The sequence below is a fragment of the Otolemur garnettii genome, unplaced genomic scaffold, assembly GCF_000181295.1.
Source record: "Otolemur garnettii isolate 467f Iridium unplaced genomic scaffold, OtoGar3 scaffold00001, whole genome shotgun sequence".
NCBI classification, from domain to species: domain Eukaryota; kingdom Metazoa; phylum Chordata; class Mammalia; order Primates; family Galagidae; genus Otolemur; species Otolemur garnettii.
The window spans coordinates 59,525,483-59,544,261 of NW_003852396.1; the positions used below are offsets into that span (position 1 = coordinate 59,525,483).

The window sequence follows — 18,779 nt, forward strand, 5'->3', positions numbered from 1 at the left end:
AAAAAAAAAAAAACTGAAACAGAATCTGCACCTCTCATCACTTCTAAAAATTAATTTATGACAGATAAAATAACTTAAACCCTAAGACATGAAACTGTAAGAATTCTAGAAGAAAATCTTGCAAAAACTCTAGTTGATATTGGCCTTGAGATAGAATATATGAAGACTTCAAAAGCAATCACAGCAACAACAAAAATAAACAAGTGAGACCTGATCAAATGAAAAAGTTTCTGCACAGCCAAATCCGCAGTCAATATAATAAATGGATAGCCCACAGAATGGGAGAAAATATTTGCATGCTATATATCTGATAAAGGACTGATAAGCAAAATCTATAGAGAACTCAAGCAAATCATCAAGGAAAACTCAAACAACCCCATTAAAAAGTGGCCAAAAGACATGAACAGGAATTTTTCAAAGAAAGATTCTAATAACCAACAAACACATGAAAAAACGCTCAACATCTCTAATCGTTAAGGAAATGCAATCAAAACCACAATGAGATACCATCTAACTCCAGTGTGAATGGCTCTTATCATAAAGTCCCAAAACAACAAGTGCTGGTGTGGATCCCCAAAGTATTCAAAGTAGACCGACCGTTCAATTTAGCAATTCTACTGGTAGGGTATTTACCCAAAGGAAAAAAGGACATTTTATCATAAAGACATTTTTACTCAAATGTTCACAGCAGCACAATTCACAATTTCAAGGATGTGAAACAACTCAAATGTCCATCAATACATGTGTGGATTAATAAAATGTGGGTATTTGTGCATCATGGAGTACTACTCAGCCACAAAGAAAATGGTGATTTAGTATCTTTTGTAACAACATGGATGGACCTGGACACCATTCTTCTAAGTAAAGTATCACAAGAATGGAAAAGCAGACATATACTCAATACTAAATGGGAACTAGCTGATCAACACTTACATGCACAAATGAAAATTCAATGGGGAATCAAGTAGGTGGGAGAGGCTGGATTAATTCACACCTAATGGTATAATGCACACATTCTTGGTGAAATTCACACTTATAACTTCACATAAAATATATTTTTTGAAACAAACGATGTAACCAAAATGTATACCTCTGTAGTTTTCTGAAATACTACATTAAAAAAATTTACTAGAAAACTATGAAATCTATGAAGCAACATCTTTGAGACAATGGACTAAATATAGTGAAAAAAATGTGCTCTCTGAAAGAGGAAAAAATGGGATGAATGATAAGACACTCTATATACCACAGCACAAGACAAAGGTAACCTTGCAAAGTAAGATGGTCTCCCTTACTAAACTGGGGAGACAGAGATCAGAGTTTGGAGAGGCTGAGGTGGCTATAATTTGTAAGACAGACTACTATAGATGAGGAAGTTATGCAGACAAAGAGTTTCAGGAATGTGGAATTGAATATTAAATTGTTACTGAATATTAAATTAGACATGTGAGGACTAAAAGCCCATAATGACTTAGAGGAGATCTGTAAGCTGAACAACTCCCAGAGCTCCCAAAGGTCTGGGTTCTAACCATCCAGAGTATAAGAACCTAGTGGAACATTTTGTAGAGATCCCAGAAGGTTCATGCCTTGGCAGCAGGTTTAAATTAGCCCTAGAGTAAGAGCTATTCTAGATTCTCCCTTAAATTTAAAAATAAGCTTCAAAATGATGAAGCTTATCCAGCAAGTAACTTAACTGCCTATGAAATTTCAATATTCTTAAAAGGAAGCAACAAAATCTAACAATCACCAAAGTAGCTTTCAAAATGTTATAATCTAATAAAAAATTACTAGACAAGGAACAGAAGTAGGAAAATGCAATCTGTTATGTTACCTTTTATAAAGCAATAAAAACAAATACAGAAATGACAAATATGATGGAATTAGCAAAGGAACTTTAAAACAGCTACTATAATATATATAATACTAATATAAAACCAGTGGACAATCGAATACATGCTCACATAAGAGAAAAACTCAATTCAATTCAAGATGGGGGGAGAGGGAAAGAGATGGGAGAAGGGAGGAGGGAAGGAGATGTTCACTTAATGAACACAATATAAAGGCATAAGGTACACCTTCTGGATGCAGGACACAACTACAACATGGACTCCTCCTAACAAATGAAAACATTATAACCTAATTATTTGTACCCTCACATTAATCTGTAATTTAAAAAATAGCTACCATAAATGTATAAGATTTAAAAGACAATGAATGATATGAATATAATGAAAACAAAAGTTAAAAATACCAAAAAAAGAAACAAATGGAAATTCTAGAGATGAAATACATAATATCTGAAATAAAAACTGACTGGATAGGCTTAATAGCACATTAGATATTTTAGAAAGATAGATAAATGAAATTCAGGACATAACAGTAGAAACAATCCTACTGAAGCAGAGAGAGAAAAAAGACTGAAAAAAAATATATATGTAGCACAGCCTTAGTAACCTGTGGGACAGTATCAAGCAGTCTAACATGTATAAATGAAGTCTCACAAAAGGAGAAGAGGACGAAAGGAAAAAAATAATTGAAGAAATAATACCCCCCAATTCTTCAAATTTGATGAAAACTATAAATCCATAGATCCAAGAAATTCAGTGAATCCTGAAGCGAGATATACACAAAGAAATGATACCAAGGTACATAATTAAACTGCTTGAAAACAGTCACGAAAGAAAAAAATCTTAAAAGCAGTCAGAGATTAAAAGACACTTATAAAGAGGGATTATAAATATAAGAATTTTCCTAGACTTATTGCCAGAAGCAATGCAAGCAAGAGAACAATGGAAATGGCATCTTAAAATTAAGAAAAGGAAAAAATTGTTGATCTAGAATTTTATATCTGATAAAAATATCCTTAAAAATTAAAGGGCCAGGCACGGTGGCTCATGCCTGTAATCCCAACACTCTAGGAGGCCAAGGCAGGTGGATTGCCTGAGCTCACAGGTTCGAGATCAGCCTGAGCCAGAGTGAGGCCCTGTCTCTAAAAATAGCCAGGTATTGTGGCAGGCACAGGTAGTCCCAGCTACTCAGGAGGCTGAGGCAAGAGAATCACTTGAGCCCAAGAGTTAGAGGTTGCTATGAGCTATGAAGCCATGGCCCTCTAACAAGGCCAATAAAGTGAGACTCTGTCTCAAAAAAAAAAAATTAAGGAGAAATAAGCACTTTTTCAGACAAACAAAAGCTGAAAGATTCCTTACCAGCAGATATGCACAACAAGAATTGTTAAAGGAGATTCTTTAGGACGAAGGACTATGATTGATAATAGGTAGAAACCTAAATCTATGTGAAAGAATGATGTGTGCTAGAAATAGTAAATATGGTGATGAATATAAAAGATATTTAGTCTCATTTTAATTTATCATGCTAAAAGTAAAATAAATAACATATTGTGGGGTTTATAACATATGTGGAAGCAAAATGTATAATAAGATAACAACACAAAGGACCAGAAGGAGAAAATAGTTTTGTAAGTTTCTTACCTTATCATAAAATTGAAATTTTCACTACTTGAAAATATACTACGATAAACTACTCTAGAGCAGAAATTGGCAAACTATGGCCAAAGGGCCAAATATAGCCTGCGACTTGTTTTTATAAATATAATTTTATTGGTATAAAACCATGTCCACTTGTGAATATTCTTAATACCACTGAACTATCCACATAAAAATGGTTAAAAGAGTAAACTATATATTATATATTTTACTACAATCAAGAATACAAACAATAGTTCTCAAAGAGAAAATAAAGGACTGCCTCATGCTATTATTCAAAATAAAAATATGAATACTCCCATTAAAGCAACAAAAAGAAAAAGTTATAACACAAATACTAATCTTGAAAAATTAAATAGCTATATTAGTATCACACAAAAGAGACCTTAGGACAAGCAATATTACTAGGATAGACACTTCATACTGATAAAAATCAGGAAGTTATAATAGCCATAAATGTATTATAATGATTATAAATCATATACCTAATAACAGGCCTTAAAAACACAAGAAGCAAAAACCAATGAAACTAAAAAGAGAAAGATAAATTCACAGTTATAATTAAAGGTTGAAAGAGAGTTGAAACACACTTTTCTCACCCATTGACAGAATAAGTACACAGACACACACAAATCAGTAAGGACAGAGAACTTGAACATTAACAACCAATTTTATCTAATTGACATTTATAACACATTTCACCAACCACTAGCGGAATACATACTCTTTTCAATGACACACGAAATATTCACCAACAATAATACACTTGGCAAAAAAATAGGCATTGATATATTTAAAAGAATGCAAGTGTTAGCCAGAACATCCCTAGACCACAACCAAATTAAATTGGAAATCATTAACAGAAAAGTATTTGGAAAATTCTCAAATATTTGGAAATTAAACAACATACTTCTAATGGGTTATATTCATACCCATATCCGTGGGTTAACAAACATCTCACAAAAAAAAATCTTAAAATATTTTCAACCAAATGAAAATTAAAACACTATGTATAATTTATGGGATGTAACTAGCAGTGCTTAGAAGAAAGCATTTAGTTTTAAATGCTTATATTAGAAGAGAAGAAAGACAAATAATTATCTAAGCTTCAATCTTAAGCAGATAAAAGAAGAAAAACAAATTAAACCCAAAGTAAACAGAATGAAGGAAGAAAGAAAGTTATAGCAGAAGTCAATGAAATAGCAAATGAATAATGAGAGAAAAAGCAATGAAACCAAAACCTGATTCTTTGAAAAGGTGAACACAATTGAAAAACCTCTAAACCAGTGGTTCTCAACCTGTGTGTTGGGACCCATAGGAACTCTATTAAAGGGCTGAGGCATTTAGGAGGGTTGAGAACCACTTCTCTAAACTAACATAGATGAGAGATTTAAAAAGACACAAATTAGCAAAATCAAGAATGACAAATGGGCAGCGCCTGTGGCCTAAAGGACTAGAGTACTAGCCCCATATGCCAGAAGTGGCGGGTTCAAACCCAGCCCTAACCAAAAACTGCAAAAAAAAAAAAAAAAAAAAAAGAATGACAGAGAGACATTAATACAGATCCTACAGAGGAATATAATAATAAGAGAATATTATAAGCAACTCTTAGCCAATAAATTGGTAGGTTGTGAAAAGGACAAGATCCCTGAAATACAAAAATGACCCAAATGATTGTGTTGGGGGTCTGCAGGATCAACGATTCATTAGGAGGACTCACAGAACTCAATATATACTCTTACTCATGGCTAAGATTTATTATAGCAAAAGAATGCAAACCAAAATAGGCAAAAGAAAAAGCAAATGAGTTGAAGTATGGAGGAAAACAGGTACAAGCATCCAGAAGTCATGTCCTAGTGGAGTCACACAGGACATCTTAATTCCAACAGCACTGAATTGTGACAAAATATGTGAATCTTTGTCTATCAGGGAAGCATATTAAAAACTTAGTCCCCAGGCTTCCTTGCAGGTATGTGTGTGGGGGGAAAAGGCTGTTCATACTGTTCTGCTTAGCATGTGCCAAAATTGAGATGTTCAGAATAAACCACATTGCATGTACTAATAGTTCAGACAGTCATCCAGCAATTCTTATCAGTTAGAACAATGGTTCTCAATCTTCCTAATGACGTGGCCCTTTGATACAGTTCCTGTGGGTCACGACCCACAGGTTGAGAACCACTGAGTTAGAAAATGGCAAGAACCCTCCCCGAATTCCAGTTTCCAGAGATCAGCCAAAGACCATAAGCAGGTCTTTCTAAGGACAGCATCCACAAGTCTACTATGTTAACTCTTTTCTGTACATCAACACAAGAAGAAATTGAGAATTTGTTTTTTTTTTTGTTTTTTGTTTTTTTTTTTGAGACAGAGCCTCAAGCTGTCCCCCTGGGTAGAGTGCTATGGCATTACAGCTCACAGCAACCTCCAACTCCTGGGCTCAAGCGAGTCTCCTGCCTCTGCCTCCCAAGTAGCTGGGACCACAGGCGCCCGCCACAACGCCCGGCTATTTTTTGGTTGCAGCCGTCATTGTTGTTTGGCAGGTCCGGGCTGGGGATTCGAACCTGCCACCTTAGGTGTACGTGGCTGGCGCCTTAGCCGGTTGAGCTATAGGCGCCGAGCCGAAATTGAGAATTTGAACATTCTGTAAACAATTTAAGTATTGAATTTGTTATTAAGAATATTCTCACAAAGAAAAAATCCAAATAGCTCTCATAGTAAATTCTACCTAACATTCAATAAAGAAATAATGCCAATCCAACACATGAAAGATACTCCAAATCAGTTTATGAATCCAGTATTACCTTTGACACAAAAACCAGATCAAAAATTACAAAGTAAAAACATACAAACATATGAAACTTACAGATCAAAATTCTTCATCAATGCAAAATCCTTAACAAATCATTAGCAATTCAAACCCAGCCATATATTGAAAATACTACATTACAATCAGCTGAAATTTATCCCAGGAATGAACACTTGGAAATCAATTAATGTAATTAGTATTCATAGAATAAAGGAAAAAACTGATCATCTTAATAGAGAAAAAGCATTTGACAAAATTTAACGCCCACTCATAATTAAAACATATCATGTGGTGGCTCATGCCTGTAATTCCAGCACTGTGGGAGGCTGAGGAGGGATAACTGCTTGAGCTCAGAAGTTCAAGACTTGCCTGAGCGAGAGTGAGACCCTGACTCATGAAAAAAATGGAAAAACCCACCTGGGTGCCGCAGGAAGCGCCTGTAATCCCAGCGGCTTCCAGAAGCTGAGGCAGCGGGATGCCCACAGCCCGAGTCTGAGGTTGCAGTGAGCTACCCTGCCACTACACTCTGCTCAGTGGCATAGGGTGGGACTCAGCAAAAAAACCTCACTCATGATAAAAGCTCAGCAAATTATGTATAGAAGGAAACTTTCTCAAGCTGATAAAGAGTATAAACAAAAAACCTATAGCTAACATATTATAAAATGATGAAAGATTAAATACTCTCCATTGGAGATGAGAAACAAAGCAAGCATGCTCCCTCTCACAGCTGTTATTCAACATTGTATTAGAGGGTCCTTGATAGTACAGTAAGTTGAGAAAAAAAATAAAATGCATGCAGAGTTTTAAAATGAAGTAAAATGTTCTCAAAATGTGTAGATAAACATGATCATATACATAGACAATCCCAAAGTTCAGCAAAAATAACTATGTAGAACATTAAATTAATTTTAAAATGAGGTAAAAAATGTACACAAATCAATTATACTTCTAAGCTGGGTCCAGTGGCACATGCCTGTAATCCTAGCTACTCAAGAGGCTGAGGCAGGACTGCATGAGTCCAGGAGTTTGAGTCCAGCCTGAGCAACATAGTAAGACCCCATCTCAAAAAAAATTACACTTCCATATAAGCAATGAATAATTATAAAAGTAAAAAATTTAAATTTTTTTACAACAGAATTCTAAAACATTAAAATATTCAGGGTAAATTTAACCAAAAATTTCCAAGACCTACACAATAAAATCAACAAAACATTTCTGAGAGATATTTTTAAACATCCAAATAAATGGAAAACTATACCATGTTGATAGACTAGAACAGTGGTTCTCAACCTACCTAATGCTGTGACCCTTTACTACAGTTCCTATGGGTCATGACCCACAGGTTGAGAACCACTGGACTAGAAGATGCAATCCAATCAAATTCCCAAAGACATTTAAAAATACAAATTGAAAAACTGACTCTAAGTCTGATAAGAAAATATAAAAGACCTAAAATAGGGCGGCGCCTGTGGCTCAAAGGAGTAGAGCGCTGGCCCCATATGCCAGAGGTGGCAGGTTCAAACCCAGCCCCGGCTAAAAACTGCAAAAAAAAAAAAAAAAGACCTAAAATAGGCTAGGCCTGGTGGCTAATGCCTGTAATCCTAGCACTCTGGGAGGCTGAGATGGGTAGAATGCCTGACCACAAGGAGTTTGATACCAACCTAAACAAGAGCAAGATGCCATCTCTACCAAAATTAGAAAAATCAGTCAGGCATTGTGGCAGGCTACTCAGGAGGCTGAGGCAAGAGGGTCACTTAGCCCTTTGAGGTTGTTGTGATCTATGACATCATGGCACTCTACCCAAGGGCATAGAAGTGAGACTCTGCCCTTCCCCTCAACACCTAAAATAGCAAAAAATAATTTTGAAAACAACAAAATTGAAGAACTTATGTACATTTTAAGACTTCTTTAAAAAACTACACTAAGAAAGACAGTGTGGTATTGGCTTAACTATACACATATAAGCAATAGAACATAATTAAAAAATCCACAAATAGACCCACTTGTATTTAGTTGGTCAACTGATTTTCAAAGAAAGTACCAAGGTACAAATGAAGGGAAAACAGTCTTTTCAACAAATGTGTGCACTGGAACAACTGTAAATCCATATCCCAAAGATGACCCTCAACCCCAAACTTGTCTTCCTCAAACTTTTTCTGATTGCATAATCTGCTGTAATGTAATTCTTGTAACTTAATATGAGTTTCGTTAAGTAATGATAATTCATCAATCCCTACATCTTACACTATACACAAAAATTGACTAAAAATATAATACAGACCATAAGCTTATACCCCTTAATTCTTTATTTTTCACTGAGCTCCTTAAACATGAAATATACTCATTTGTTTTTAAGTTTAGAAACTTAAAGTATAAAACAAGAAAATCATCAGTAATAGTCTTGAACAGTTTGTACCCACCAACAAACTTGAATTTTACCTGAAACTTGTCTTCCTCAAACTTTTTCTGATTGCATAATTTGTCATAATGTTCTTGTAACTTAATATGAGTTTCTTTAAGTAATGATAATTCATCTTTCATCTCATTAATTTCTCCATTAAGTTCTTCAACCTATTACAAAATGTAACCAAAACAAGCAGGTATAGAAATATGTTTTATCTGAAAATACTTCATTAACAAAAGTTTGGGGAATTAGTAAGAAAATAAAACCAATCACAAAGTAATCACTAATAGTAAGAGCTACCATTTATTGATCTGGGCTGAGGATTTAATTGCATACTCATAACAACCCTACTAAGTATTATTATGCCAAATTACAGGTAAGAAATATGAGGCTCACAGAAGTTAGGTAACTTGCCCAACATCACCCAAATATAAAGTGTAGTAAAAATTCAAATCTACTGGGCATGGGCAGCTCACACCTGTAATCCTAGTACTCTGGGAGGCTTATGCAGGTGGATTGCCTGAGCTCTGGAGTTCAAGACTCTGTCTCTAAAAAAAGCCGGGCGTTGTTAGGAGTGCCTATAGTCCCAGCTAGTTGGGAGGAGGATTACATGAGCCCAAGGACTTGAGATTGCTGTGAGCTATGATGCCATTGCGTATTGAGTGAGACTCTGTCTCAAAACAAACAAACAAAAAATTCAAATCCAAAGCTAAATCTAGGGCGGCACCTGTGGCTCAGTGAGTAAGGCGCCAGCCCCACATATGGAGGGTGATTGGTTCAAACTGGCCCCGGGCCAAACCACAACAAAAAAATAGCCAGGCATTGTGGTGAGCACCTGTAGTCCCAGCTACTTGGGAGGCTGAGGCAAGAGAATTGCTTAAGTCCAGGAGTCAGAGGTTGCTATGAGCTGAGTGATGCCATGGCACTCTACCAAGGACGATAAAGTGAGACTCTGTCTCAAAAAAAAAAAAAAGCTAAATCTAGGGTCTGTGTTCTTAACTATTAAACTACCTCTTGTTACAAATGAGAGCTATGAGTTTATTATTATGATTAGAAAAATCATAAAAGTTCTATAAAAGTTATACCTTTACTGCTTATACAGATTATGAATTAGATGAAGAGTACTGGCTCGGCGCCTATAGCTCAACTGGCTAAGGCGCCAGCCACGTACACCTAAGGTGGCAGGTTCGAATCCCCAGCCCGGACCTGCCAAACAACAATGACGGCTGCAACCAAAAAAAAAAATAGCCGGGCGTTGTGGCGGGCGCCTGTAGTCCCAGCTACTTGGGAGGCGGAGGCAGGAGACTCGCTTGAGCCCAGGAGTTGGAGGTTGCTGTGAGCTATAATGCCATAGCACTCTACCCAGGGGGACAGCTTGAGGCTCTGTCTCAAAAAAAAAAAAAAAGAGTACTGAACACTAAGTGGTACCACAGAAAACTGACATTTCAGCCTAATATTTATATCTATAAATCGGACTTTTGTTGTCTATAAAATTTCACAATCTTGGATGGCGCCCATAGCTCAGTGGGTAGGGCACCAGCCACACGCACAGAAGCTGGCGGGTTCGAACCCAGCTTGGGCCTGCTAAAATAATGACAACTGCAACAAAGAAATAGCCGGGCGTTGTGGCAGGTGCCTGTAGTCCCAGCTACTTGGGAGGCTGAAGCAAAAGAACGGCTTAAGCCCAAGAGTTGGAGGTTGCTGTGAACTGTGATGCTACGGCACTCTGCCCAGAGCAATAGTGAAATTCTGTCTCAAAAAAAACAAAACAAAACAATTTTTTTCCACAATCTTTTTTGGGGATAGCACTCTTTCATAGAAGGCATAAGTATGTTTATGAGACAAGGTAAGTTCCACTGAAGAGAAAAATACTCTTTTGTCATGGAAGATTATAAGAGTTTCTCCTGAATAATTTTAAAACTCCTACCACAAATATCACAAATGCATGTAATATTCCTTACTAGGAACAATATTCCCAATATTTTAGAAATTAATATCCCTCTATGTATCCCTGTATAGAGGCCAGCAGACATAAACTCATATTACTTTCCCTTCATCTATTTTTAACTATCTCTTAATATATCTCTTCAAGATATTTTTTCAAGGTTAAACTGTCCATGTGTACTTTATCGCATCCTCTCTTATCTCCTTTAGTCCTGGCTCTAGCAATTTTCTCTTTTCTTCTGCGTATTCTCAATCTCTCACACTACAACAGCATCTTCTCCTCAGCCCACAAATATGCTCTACTCACATTCCTAATTTTTTTCTCCTGGACCCTGTTAGTCTGTTTCTCACTTCTTAAAATAAATAGTCCACGCTTGATATTTTCAAATTTTAACCTCCCATCATTCCTTAACAGCCTAACTTTGGCCTGCCCTAGTTCTACTGATTTCTCAAATATTACCTGCAAATTAGCAGAAGATTTTTCCCCCAAGTCTCATACCATTTAACAGCTCTGTAGCATTTGACTGTGTTGACTACTCTGTTCTTGAAACAGCTTTATCTCCTGGCTTCACTGGTACTACTCTCTCTTTATCCTTTCACCTTTCTCATTGTTATTAGTCTCTTCTCCTCTTCTGCTCACTCACTTGCTCTCAAGTTCTGAAGTGCATACTCTCTCTCCCTCTCTCTCACACACACATTCCACTCACAAAAATGCTGGCATTCCCCAAGTTTGTTTCTTTTTTAGGTCTCTTCTCTAGTCTTCCATTCCTTCCATAGATGATCTTATTTCACCTATAACTTCAAATTTCACCTTTATGCTAGTAAATCTTAAATCTGTATCTATCTCCTCCACATTTCCAAATGGATAGCATGCATTTCAAGCTAGCTGTCCTATAGGCACCATAAATTCAACAGTTCGTAAGTTAAACTCATTATTTTCAGCGACTAAATCTCCTTTTCCTTTTATATTCATTATGTCAGTTAATGACATTATCATTCTATGAGTTATATTAATATAGAGTCATATTTGATGCCTTTTCCCTTTCCAATCCCCACAACATACAGTATGTCGTTAGCCATGCCAAATCTACTTCTAAAATGCTTCCTGCATCTATCCCTCTTCACTGTTCTCACTAAGAGATTTATTATTAGATTATTAAAATATTCTTTTTACTAATTTCTTTCTATAAAGCCATCCTCCATACTGTTGCAAGAGTTTTTTTAAAATACAGATCTACTTAAGTCATTTTTTTGCTTTATAACTCTCAATGGCTTCCTATTACCTAATAGGAATGCTTCCTATTCTAATCCCTTAGCAAGGAACCCTTCAAAAGCTTATCTCAACTTACTTTCCAGCGTCACATATCCTATTTTTTATTAAAAGCACATGGTTCATCACCCTTGAAAATGCAGTTTCATGCTTCCATGATTGCTTCTATCTTGCCTAAATGGAATGACAACAGGATGGAATAGGAAGGGTAGATAATGGATATATTTTGCTTGGTGAAATTCTATTTATCTTGCAAGGCCAAACTCCAGTATCATTTTTCTCTAAAACTTTCTCCAAACTAGCTAAAGAATATGATTTATTTTGGTGCGTTCATAGTTCTTTGTTAATAATACTAAAAAGAACCCTGCACTATTGTGATTAATTTCACAGTTACCTGTCCCTTGAGAGTGAAGCTCTTTGGTAATCTTTGTATTTTAGACATCTTTGAAAACTCATTGTCTAGAATAGTACCTAACACATAGTATATGCACAATAAATATTGTGAACTGAATTCTTTTGTGACCTCCCTTTCCCTAAATAGTTTCTGAACATCCTTTTTAATTGTCTGTCTATATACATCCACTGATTTCATAATTAGTCAAAATAAAACAGATATACATAACACTTACTTTAATATTTCAATGAATTTTAAATACAGGGTGGACATACAGTTAATGTGCAATTTACTATGTTAAACTATTTTAAATCACATACGAACTTTATGTCCACCCAGTATAGCATAATACTAATACTTTTTCTTTCACTGTTTATTTTTTGAATAACCAAATATAAAACAGAAGTTTATATGGTTCCAACTTATTTTTGTCAGTACCTATACTGTTTTTTAAACACATCTTGATCCAATCTCAGCAGCTATACTATTACTATCCTTTACTCAGGAATAATGAAAAACTTATAGAGAAAGAAATAAAATTAAAGAGTACATCTGATCTCACATTCAAGAAAATTCATAGAACCAAATCATCTTTTCTTACTTACCTATACTCTGTTTAATACTAATTCATAATGGAAATGAAATTGATTTTAGAATCTAAAATTTCTAAGATACAACCAGTTGTATACAAATTTATAGATCAAGGCCTCATCAATGAAACTGTTTATTTTTCTTGCTTATTTTTCCTTGAGGGTTGCAGACTCAGAGAAAATGAATATTTAATTTTCTTAGTTTAACTAATTTTTTTTACATGTTTGGCATATTTAAGTTTATATTTCCTTTTCACTTACAGCTTTCTTTATCCTGAAAGCACCAGTTCCATGGTCTTTTAAACCTTGGGGATGAAGCGAAATACTGGGATGTAATGTAGATTAACTGAAGCTTGAATGAAGATTACTTCATTCATTCAGAATTAATTACTTTATTCAGAATGCTTGTTGCTGAATAATAAACTCTACTAGTGTAAAGATTAAGTTTCTAGTATTCCTGATACAATTAAGTACAAAATATTTTTCTTAGATTTGAGTAAAGCTTATCAAAATCAGTGAAGACTTGATCTCTCCAAACTATAAATTAAGAAAACATGTTAGCTTCAAACAAATCAAGAGTTACTTATGTAATAATTTAAATCAAATAAAATCATCAAAAGAAAGTGTTATCTAATATTAGATATACATTATGTAAGTATAATAAATACTAGCAAAATATAATTCATATAACAGTCTAAAAATATAATCATACCTTTCTAAAATACAGCTTCTTAAATTCATAAATAGTGACTTTCTAATGTGTTAATTTTTAAAAAAGAATTTAAAATACAATGAAAATTGATGTTAAAACACAATAATCAATCTTGGAGGTCCACCAATGTTTAAAATTTCACAACTTGAATTTACATAATTTTACACTATTATTTTATCTACTTTGCTGAAATTAAAATTTAGTATAAAATAAACAAAGATGGTTTAAGGAAATAGCTACATTTATAATGTATCAACTCTTATGATAAAATGTTAATACTATAGAACTCAACTACTGCATACATGTTCTAAACATGACCCTGTCATATCCCAACAAAACTGCTGAGGAAAGCAAAATAGATCAGTTAATAACAGCACATATGTAATTATTTATTTTAATCATTTACTAATACATTATGCAATGGTCTTATGAAAAAGTAAATTAATTTTTCTCAGACACATATAGGAGGTTATTCAAATTTTATATATGTATATACACACAAACATATATTTGTATGTTCTTCCATGCATGAAAACAATATATAGAATTTTATTAAATTTAGCTTTTCAAAAGCATTCACCTTTTTGGAAATATTGAGTGTAAAGAGAAAATGTATCTATCTTTATTTCTGTATTATTTTTGCAATATTTTCTTTGCATTTAATAGTTATTTTAAATGCTATTTAAAATATTTTAACATTTTACCATTTAATAAACCTACATGTCTTTTCCAAGTTCCTAGTGCTTTCTCATGCTCATTTTGAAGATTAAGAAACTTTTCTTCATTTTCTTTTACCTTCTCCCTTTGCAGCTCATTATCTCTTTCAAGGGTCTGCAATAAAATTAATTATCCAAAAAATAATCAATACCACATTAATGAATTTTGATGTGTTTTATGTTGCTTGGACCTTTGCTTCTAACATACTGAAAGTGCCATACAGATCAGTGATAATGTGCTATCACAACAATAATTTTCATAAATTAATGGAAAGGTGCTTATAGTTTAGCTAACAGGAAATAGGGGGAGGTTATGATAAAGAAATGGCTATAAAAGGGTATAAAAACATTGCCATTATTCAGTTTCACTGCATAAGTTTTAATGTACTGAGAAAGTAATATAAAGTGCAGCACTGAAAAGTATGAACTGTAGCATAATCCAGCCTAACCCTACACTAAAGAAATTTAACTACCACAGAATACTTTTTCCATTATCTGTTTATTTTAGAAATTAACTGGCTAGAAAACTCTTAAATACAACTTTAATTTCGAATTAATACTGTTTAAGCATAATTTAAATATTTACCATATTAACTTAATTACTTCATTGAATTAATTTAATTAACACCATGCTACCTCTCCCACAAAAACAAACTTATAAAGAATAAAAATACTACTAAACATTTTCTAAGACTGGGCTTTTAAAGCTATTAAATCTGTATTACTAGAATTACATGTATTGTTTCTTCAATGTCTGCTGATAATGCAAATAAACTCCTCCAAAAAGACAAATAGTAAGAACTCTTACCTACATGTCTAATATATCTGGAATCTTTAAGTTCATTTGTTTATTATTGTTAAAGCTATGTACACTCTGGGCAAAAATTACAAGCCACACAAAAGGATATAAAAAGAAAAAGTGAAGTTATCTTCTACTGTTTTCCTCCCAGAAGTAAATGCTTCAGCAGTTTCTTGTGTATCCTTCCAGAAACTATCTATGAGCATACAAGTATATAATATCCATGTTTTTAAATACAAATGAAACCATATCATACATATTGTTCTATGATATGCTTTTTTAAAAAAAGTATTACTTTCCATATTACTATATATAAATCAATCTCATTTAAAAGGCTTCATAGTATTTCAGCTATTTAAAGAGTTCGCAGTTACATCTAGAATATCAATATGCAAAGTTATAATTACTCAAAATTATGGCAACTTATCTAATAAGAATTTTATGAATTTAACATGGAGATTCTCCTCTAGCTCTGTTTAATTCTTTTTTTCTCTACTTTTAAAATTTTTTTGTCAGAAACTAAGATACAAAAAAAAACCAAACCTAAAATACAAACACATACATCAGCCTAGGCCTATACAGGGTCAAGATCATCTACGTCACTGTCTTCTACCTCCACATCTTATCCCACTGGTAGGTCTTCAGGGGCAATAACTTACATGGAATTGTCATCTCCTGTGACAATAAGGCCTTCTTTTGCAATACCTCCTGAAGGACCTTCCTGAAGCTATTTTATAGTTAACTTTTGTTTTTTAGTAAGTAGAAGGAGTCTATTTCAAAATAACAGTTGAAAGTATAGTAAATATAAAAACTAGTAATATAGTCATTTATTATCACGTATTACTGTACATAATTGTATGTTCTATACTTTTATATGACTAGCAGTGCAGTAGGTTTGTTTATACCAGAATCGTCACTAACATGTGAGTAATGCATTGTACTATAATATTATGATGGCCACAACATCACTAAGCTATAGAAATTTTTCAGCTCCTTTGTATTAATAATCTTATGGGGGACTACTGTCATACATGTGGTCTGTCACTGACCAAAACAGGGATATGTGGCACATGACCATAGTAATACAGCATTTCCTAAATATTTATAGTGGTTTATAATAGATGCTTACACCAGAAGCAATACACCTACTGTGTTTCCCTGAAAATAAGACATACCCCAAAAATAAGCCCTAGCAGGATTTCTATGCATTTGTTAAATATAAGCCCTACCCCGATAATAAGACATAGTGATGGGATGCATTTTAGCGCTGAGAGGAAGATAAGATCAGATAAGATAAGATCCCCTGAAAATAAGCCCTAGTGTATCTTCTTGATAAAAAATGAATATAAGACAGTGTCTTATTTTCGGGGAAACATGGTATTGTATTTTAGAATACATACAAATCATAGTTTAGAGAAGATACAGAAGAATAAACCATAGATTCTATTCTAGTAATAAATGACCAAGAGCATCACATTCTTAAAACAGTATGCTAAATATCTCAAAACAGTATGCTAAATATCTCAATCATTTTCTGTCCCTTCCCCCCATCTAAAAGAAAGTACTTACCACAGTTATACTCTCAGTTTCAGTTCTTAGGAAGCTTTCATCTTTCCATTACGATTTCTTTTTTTTTTTTTTTTGCAGTTTTTGGCCAGGGCCAGGTTTGAACCCACCACCTCCAGTATATGGGGCCAGTGCCCTACTCCTTTGAGCCACAGGTGCCACCCCTTTCCATTATGATTTTGACCTGTTACTTTCTCAATCTGCTGTACAAATCAGGTTATCTCTGAGGATTTCCTTCTCTCTTCTGGTGTGAGTCTCCTGTACCCTAGATGCCATAGTTTCCGTTCTTGGTTTATTCCCTTGTCTTGGTACTGCAAAATTTCTATTACTTTTTTTTTTTTTTTTACACAGTCTCACTTTGTTGCCTTTGGTAGAGTGCCATGGCATCATAGCTCTCAGCAACCTCTAACTCTTGGGCTCAAGCAATTCTCTTGCCTCAGCTTCCCGAGTAGCTAGGCCCACAGGTACCTGCCACAACACCCAGCTATTTTTGGAGCTGGGGTCTCGCTCTAGCTCAGGCTGGTCTCCAACTCATGAGCCCAGGCAATCTACCCACCTCGGCCTCCCAAAGTACTGGTATTACTGGCATGAGCCACCATGCCTGGCCCTTCTATTACTTCGTGATAAAGGAGGTATGGATAGTAAATATTTGAGATCTTAACTATCTGAAAATGTCTTTGCAATTAGTTTGGCAGAATTCAATGCATCTCTGCTTTGGAAATCAATTCTTTCCCATCTTCTAATAGCATGGTTCTATTGTCTTCTATGTTCCATTGTTGCCACTGAGAAGTCTGAAGCATTATGTTGCCATTCTCATTCTTAATCCTTTTGTATATAATCTATTCTTTCCCCCTACAGTTTCAGAATCTTCTCCTTATAAGTAATACAAAATTTTATAATTATATGTATTGATATTGGGCAATACAAACTCATATCCTTCAGCCTAGTAACTTTTTTGTATTGTTCCTTTGATCTTTCTTCACCCCCCCATTTTGTCTGTTCTCTAATACTCATCTGACATCTTAGACTGACTCTAAATTTCTTTCTTTCCTGTTTCCTATCTTTTTGTCTGTTGGTTCTACTTTCTAGAAGACCATCTCTACATTATCTTCCAACTTTCCACTATACTTTTTAAGTCTGTTAATGTCTTTTTTGAGGGCTCTCTTCTATTTTGTGAATGTTTCTTTATAGACTTCTAATTCTTGTTTTGTGGATAAATGTATTTCCTTTAACTAGTTTCTATAAGTTTTTTTTTTCATTATCCTATCAGTTCTGACAATTAACTTTGTGAACTCATCATAGAAAAAGTGCTACATACCTCAATGATGACTATTACTACAGTCACATTCAAAGTATTCCTCCTTTGGGAAGCTACACACTGACACCAGTGCCTAGGCCACCCTTCAAAGAAATTTTGGAACTCTTTTTCTGGAATGGCCATCAGAGCTGTCATTAAATTATCCTTGATATCATCAAAATGGTGAGAGTATCCTTATTGTCATCAAAATGTCTTCTTTTCAACATTTCCTTTATCTTTAGGTAAATAAAAAAGTCATTGGGGACCAGATCAAATGAGTAGGGAAGGTGTTTCAATATAATTTGTTTACTGGCTAAAAACTCCCTTACAGAAGTGCTGTGTGAGCTGGTGCAATGCTATGATGCAAGAGCCATGTCATTTTTGTCTAACTTTTTCACATAGCCATTTTAGCACTTCCAAATATTAAGTCTGGTTAATTGTCCAGTTGGTACAAATTCATAATGAACGATCCCTCTGATATCAAAAAAAGTTAGCAACATTGTTCTGACTCTTGGTTTGGAGTGATGGAACTTCTTTTGTCGTGGAGAACTGGCTGACTTCCACTGTGCTCTTTGACATTGCTTCACAGCTGCATTGGTACACCTATGTTTCATCATTAGTGATAGCACAGCCTCAAATAGTCTTTGCCTCTCTACAAGGTCTTGGCAAACTTCAACTCTCCTTTGTTTTTATTCATCAGTGAGCTCCTTCAGTTCCATTTTTACACACACCTTTATCCTGCAAAAATTTTCAGCAAAGATTTTCCAAACTTTTTTTTTTT

General features: G+C 34.5%; 1 protein-coding gene across 1 annotated transcript in view; it reads right to left on the bottom strand.

The window, feature by feature from the left end:
- CCDC73 (coiled-coil domain containing 73) overlaps window positions 1–18,779 on the bottom strand; it is a 124,244-nt gene that overhangs the window by 18,467 nt on the left and 86,998 nt on the right. Inside the window, 2 exon segments of the mRNA XM_003781538.3 lie at window positions 8,746–8,877; window positions 14,341–14,451. Of these exon segments, the coding sequence (XP_003781586.3) occupies window positions 8,746–8,877; window positions 14,341–14,451 (243 nt within the window).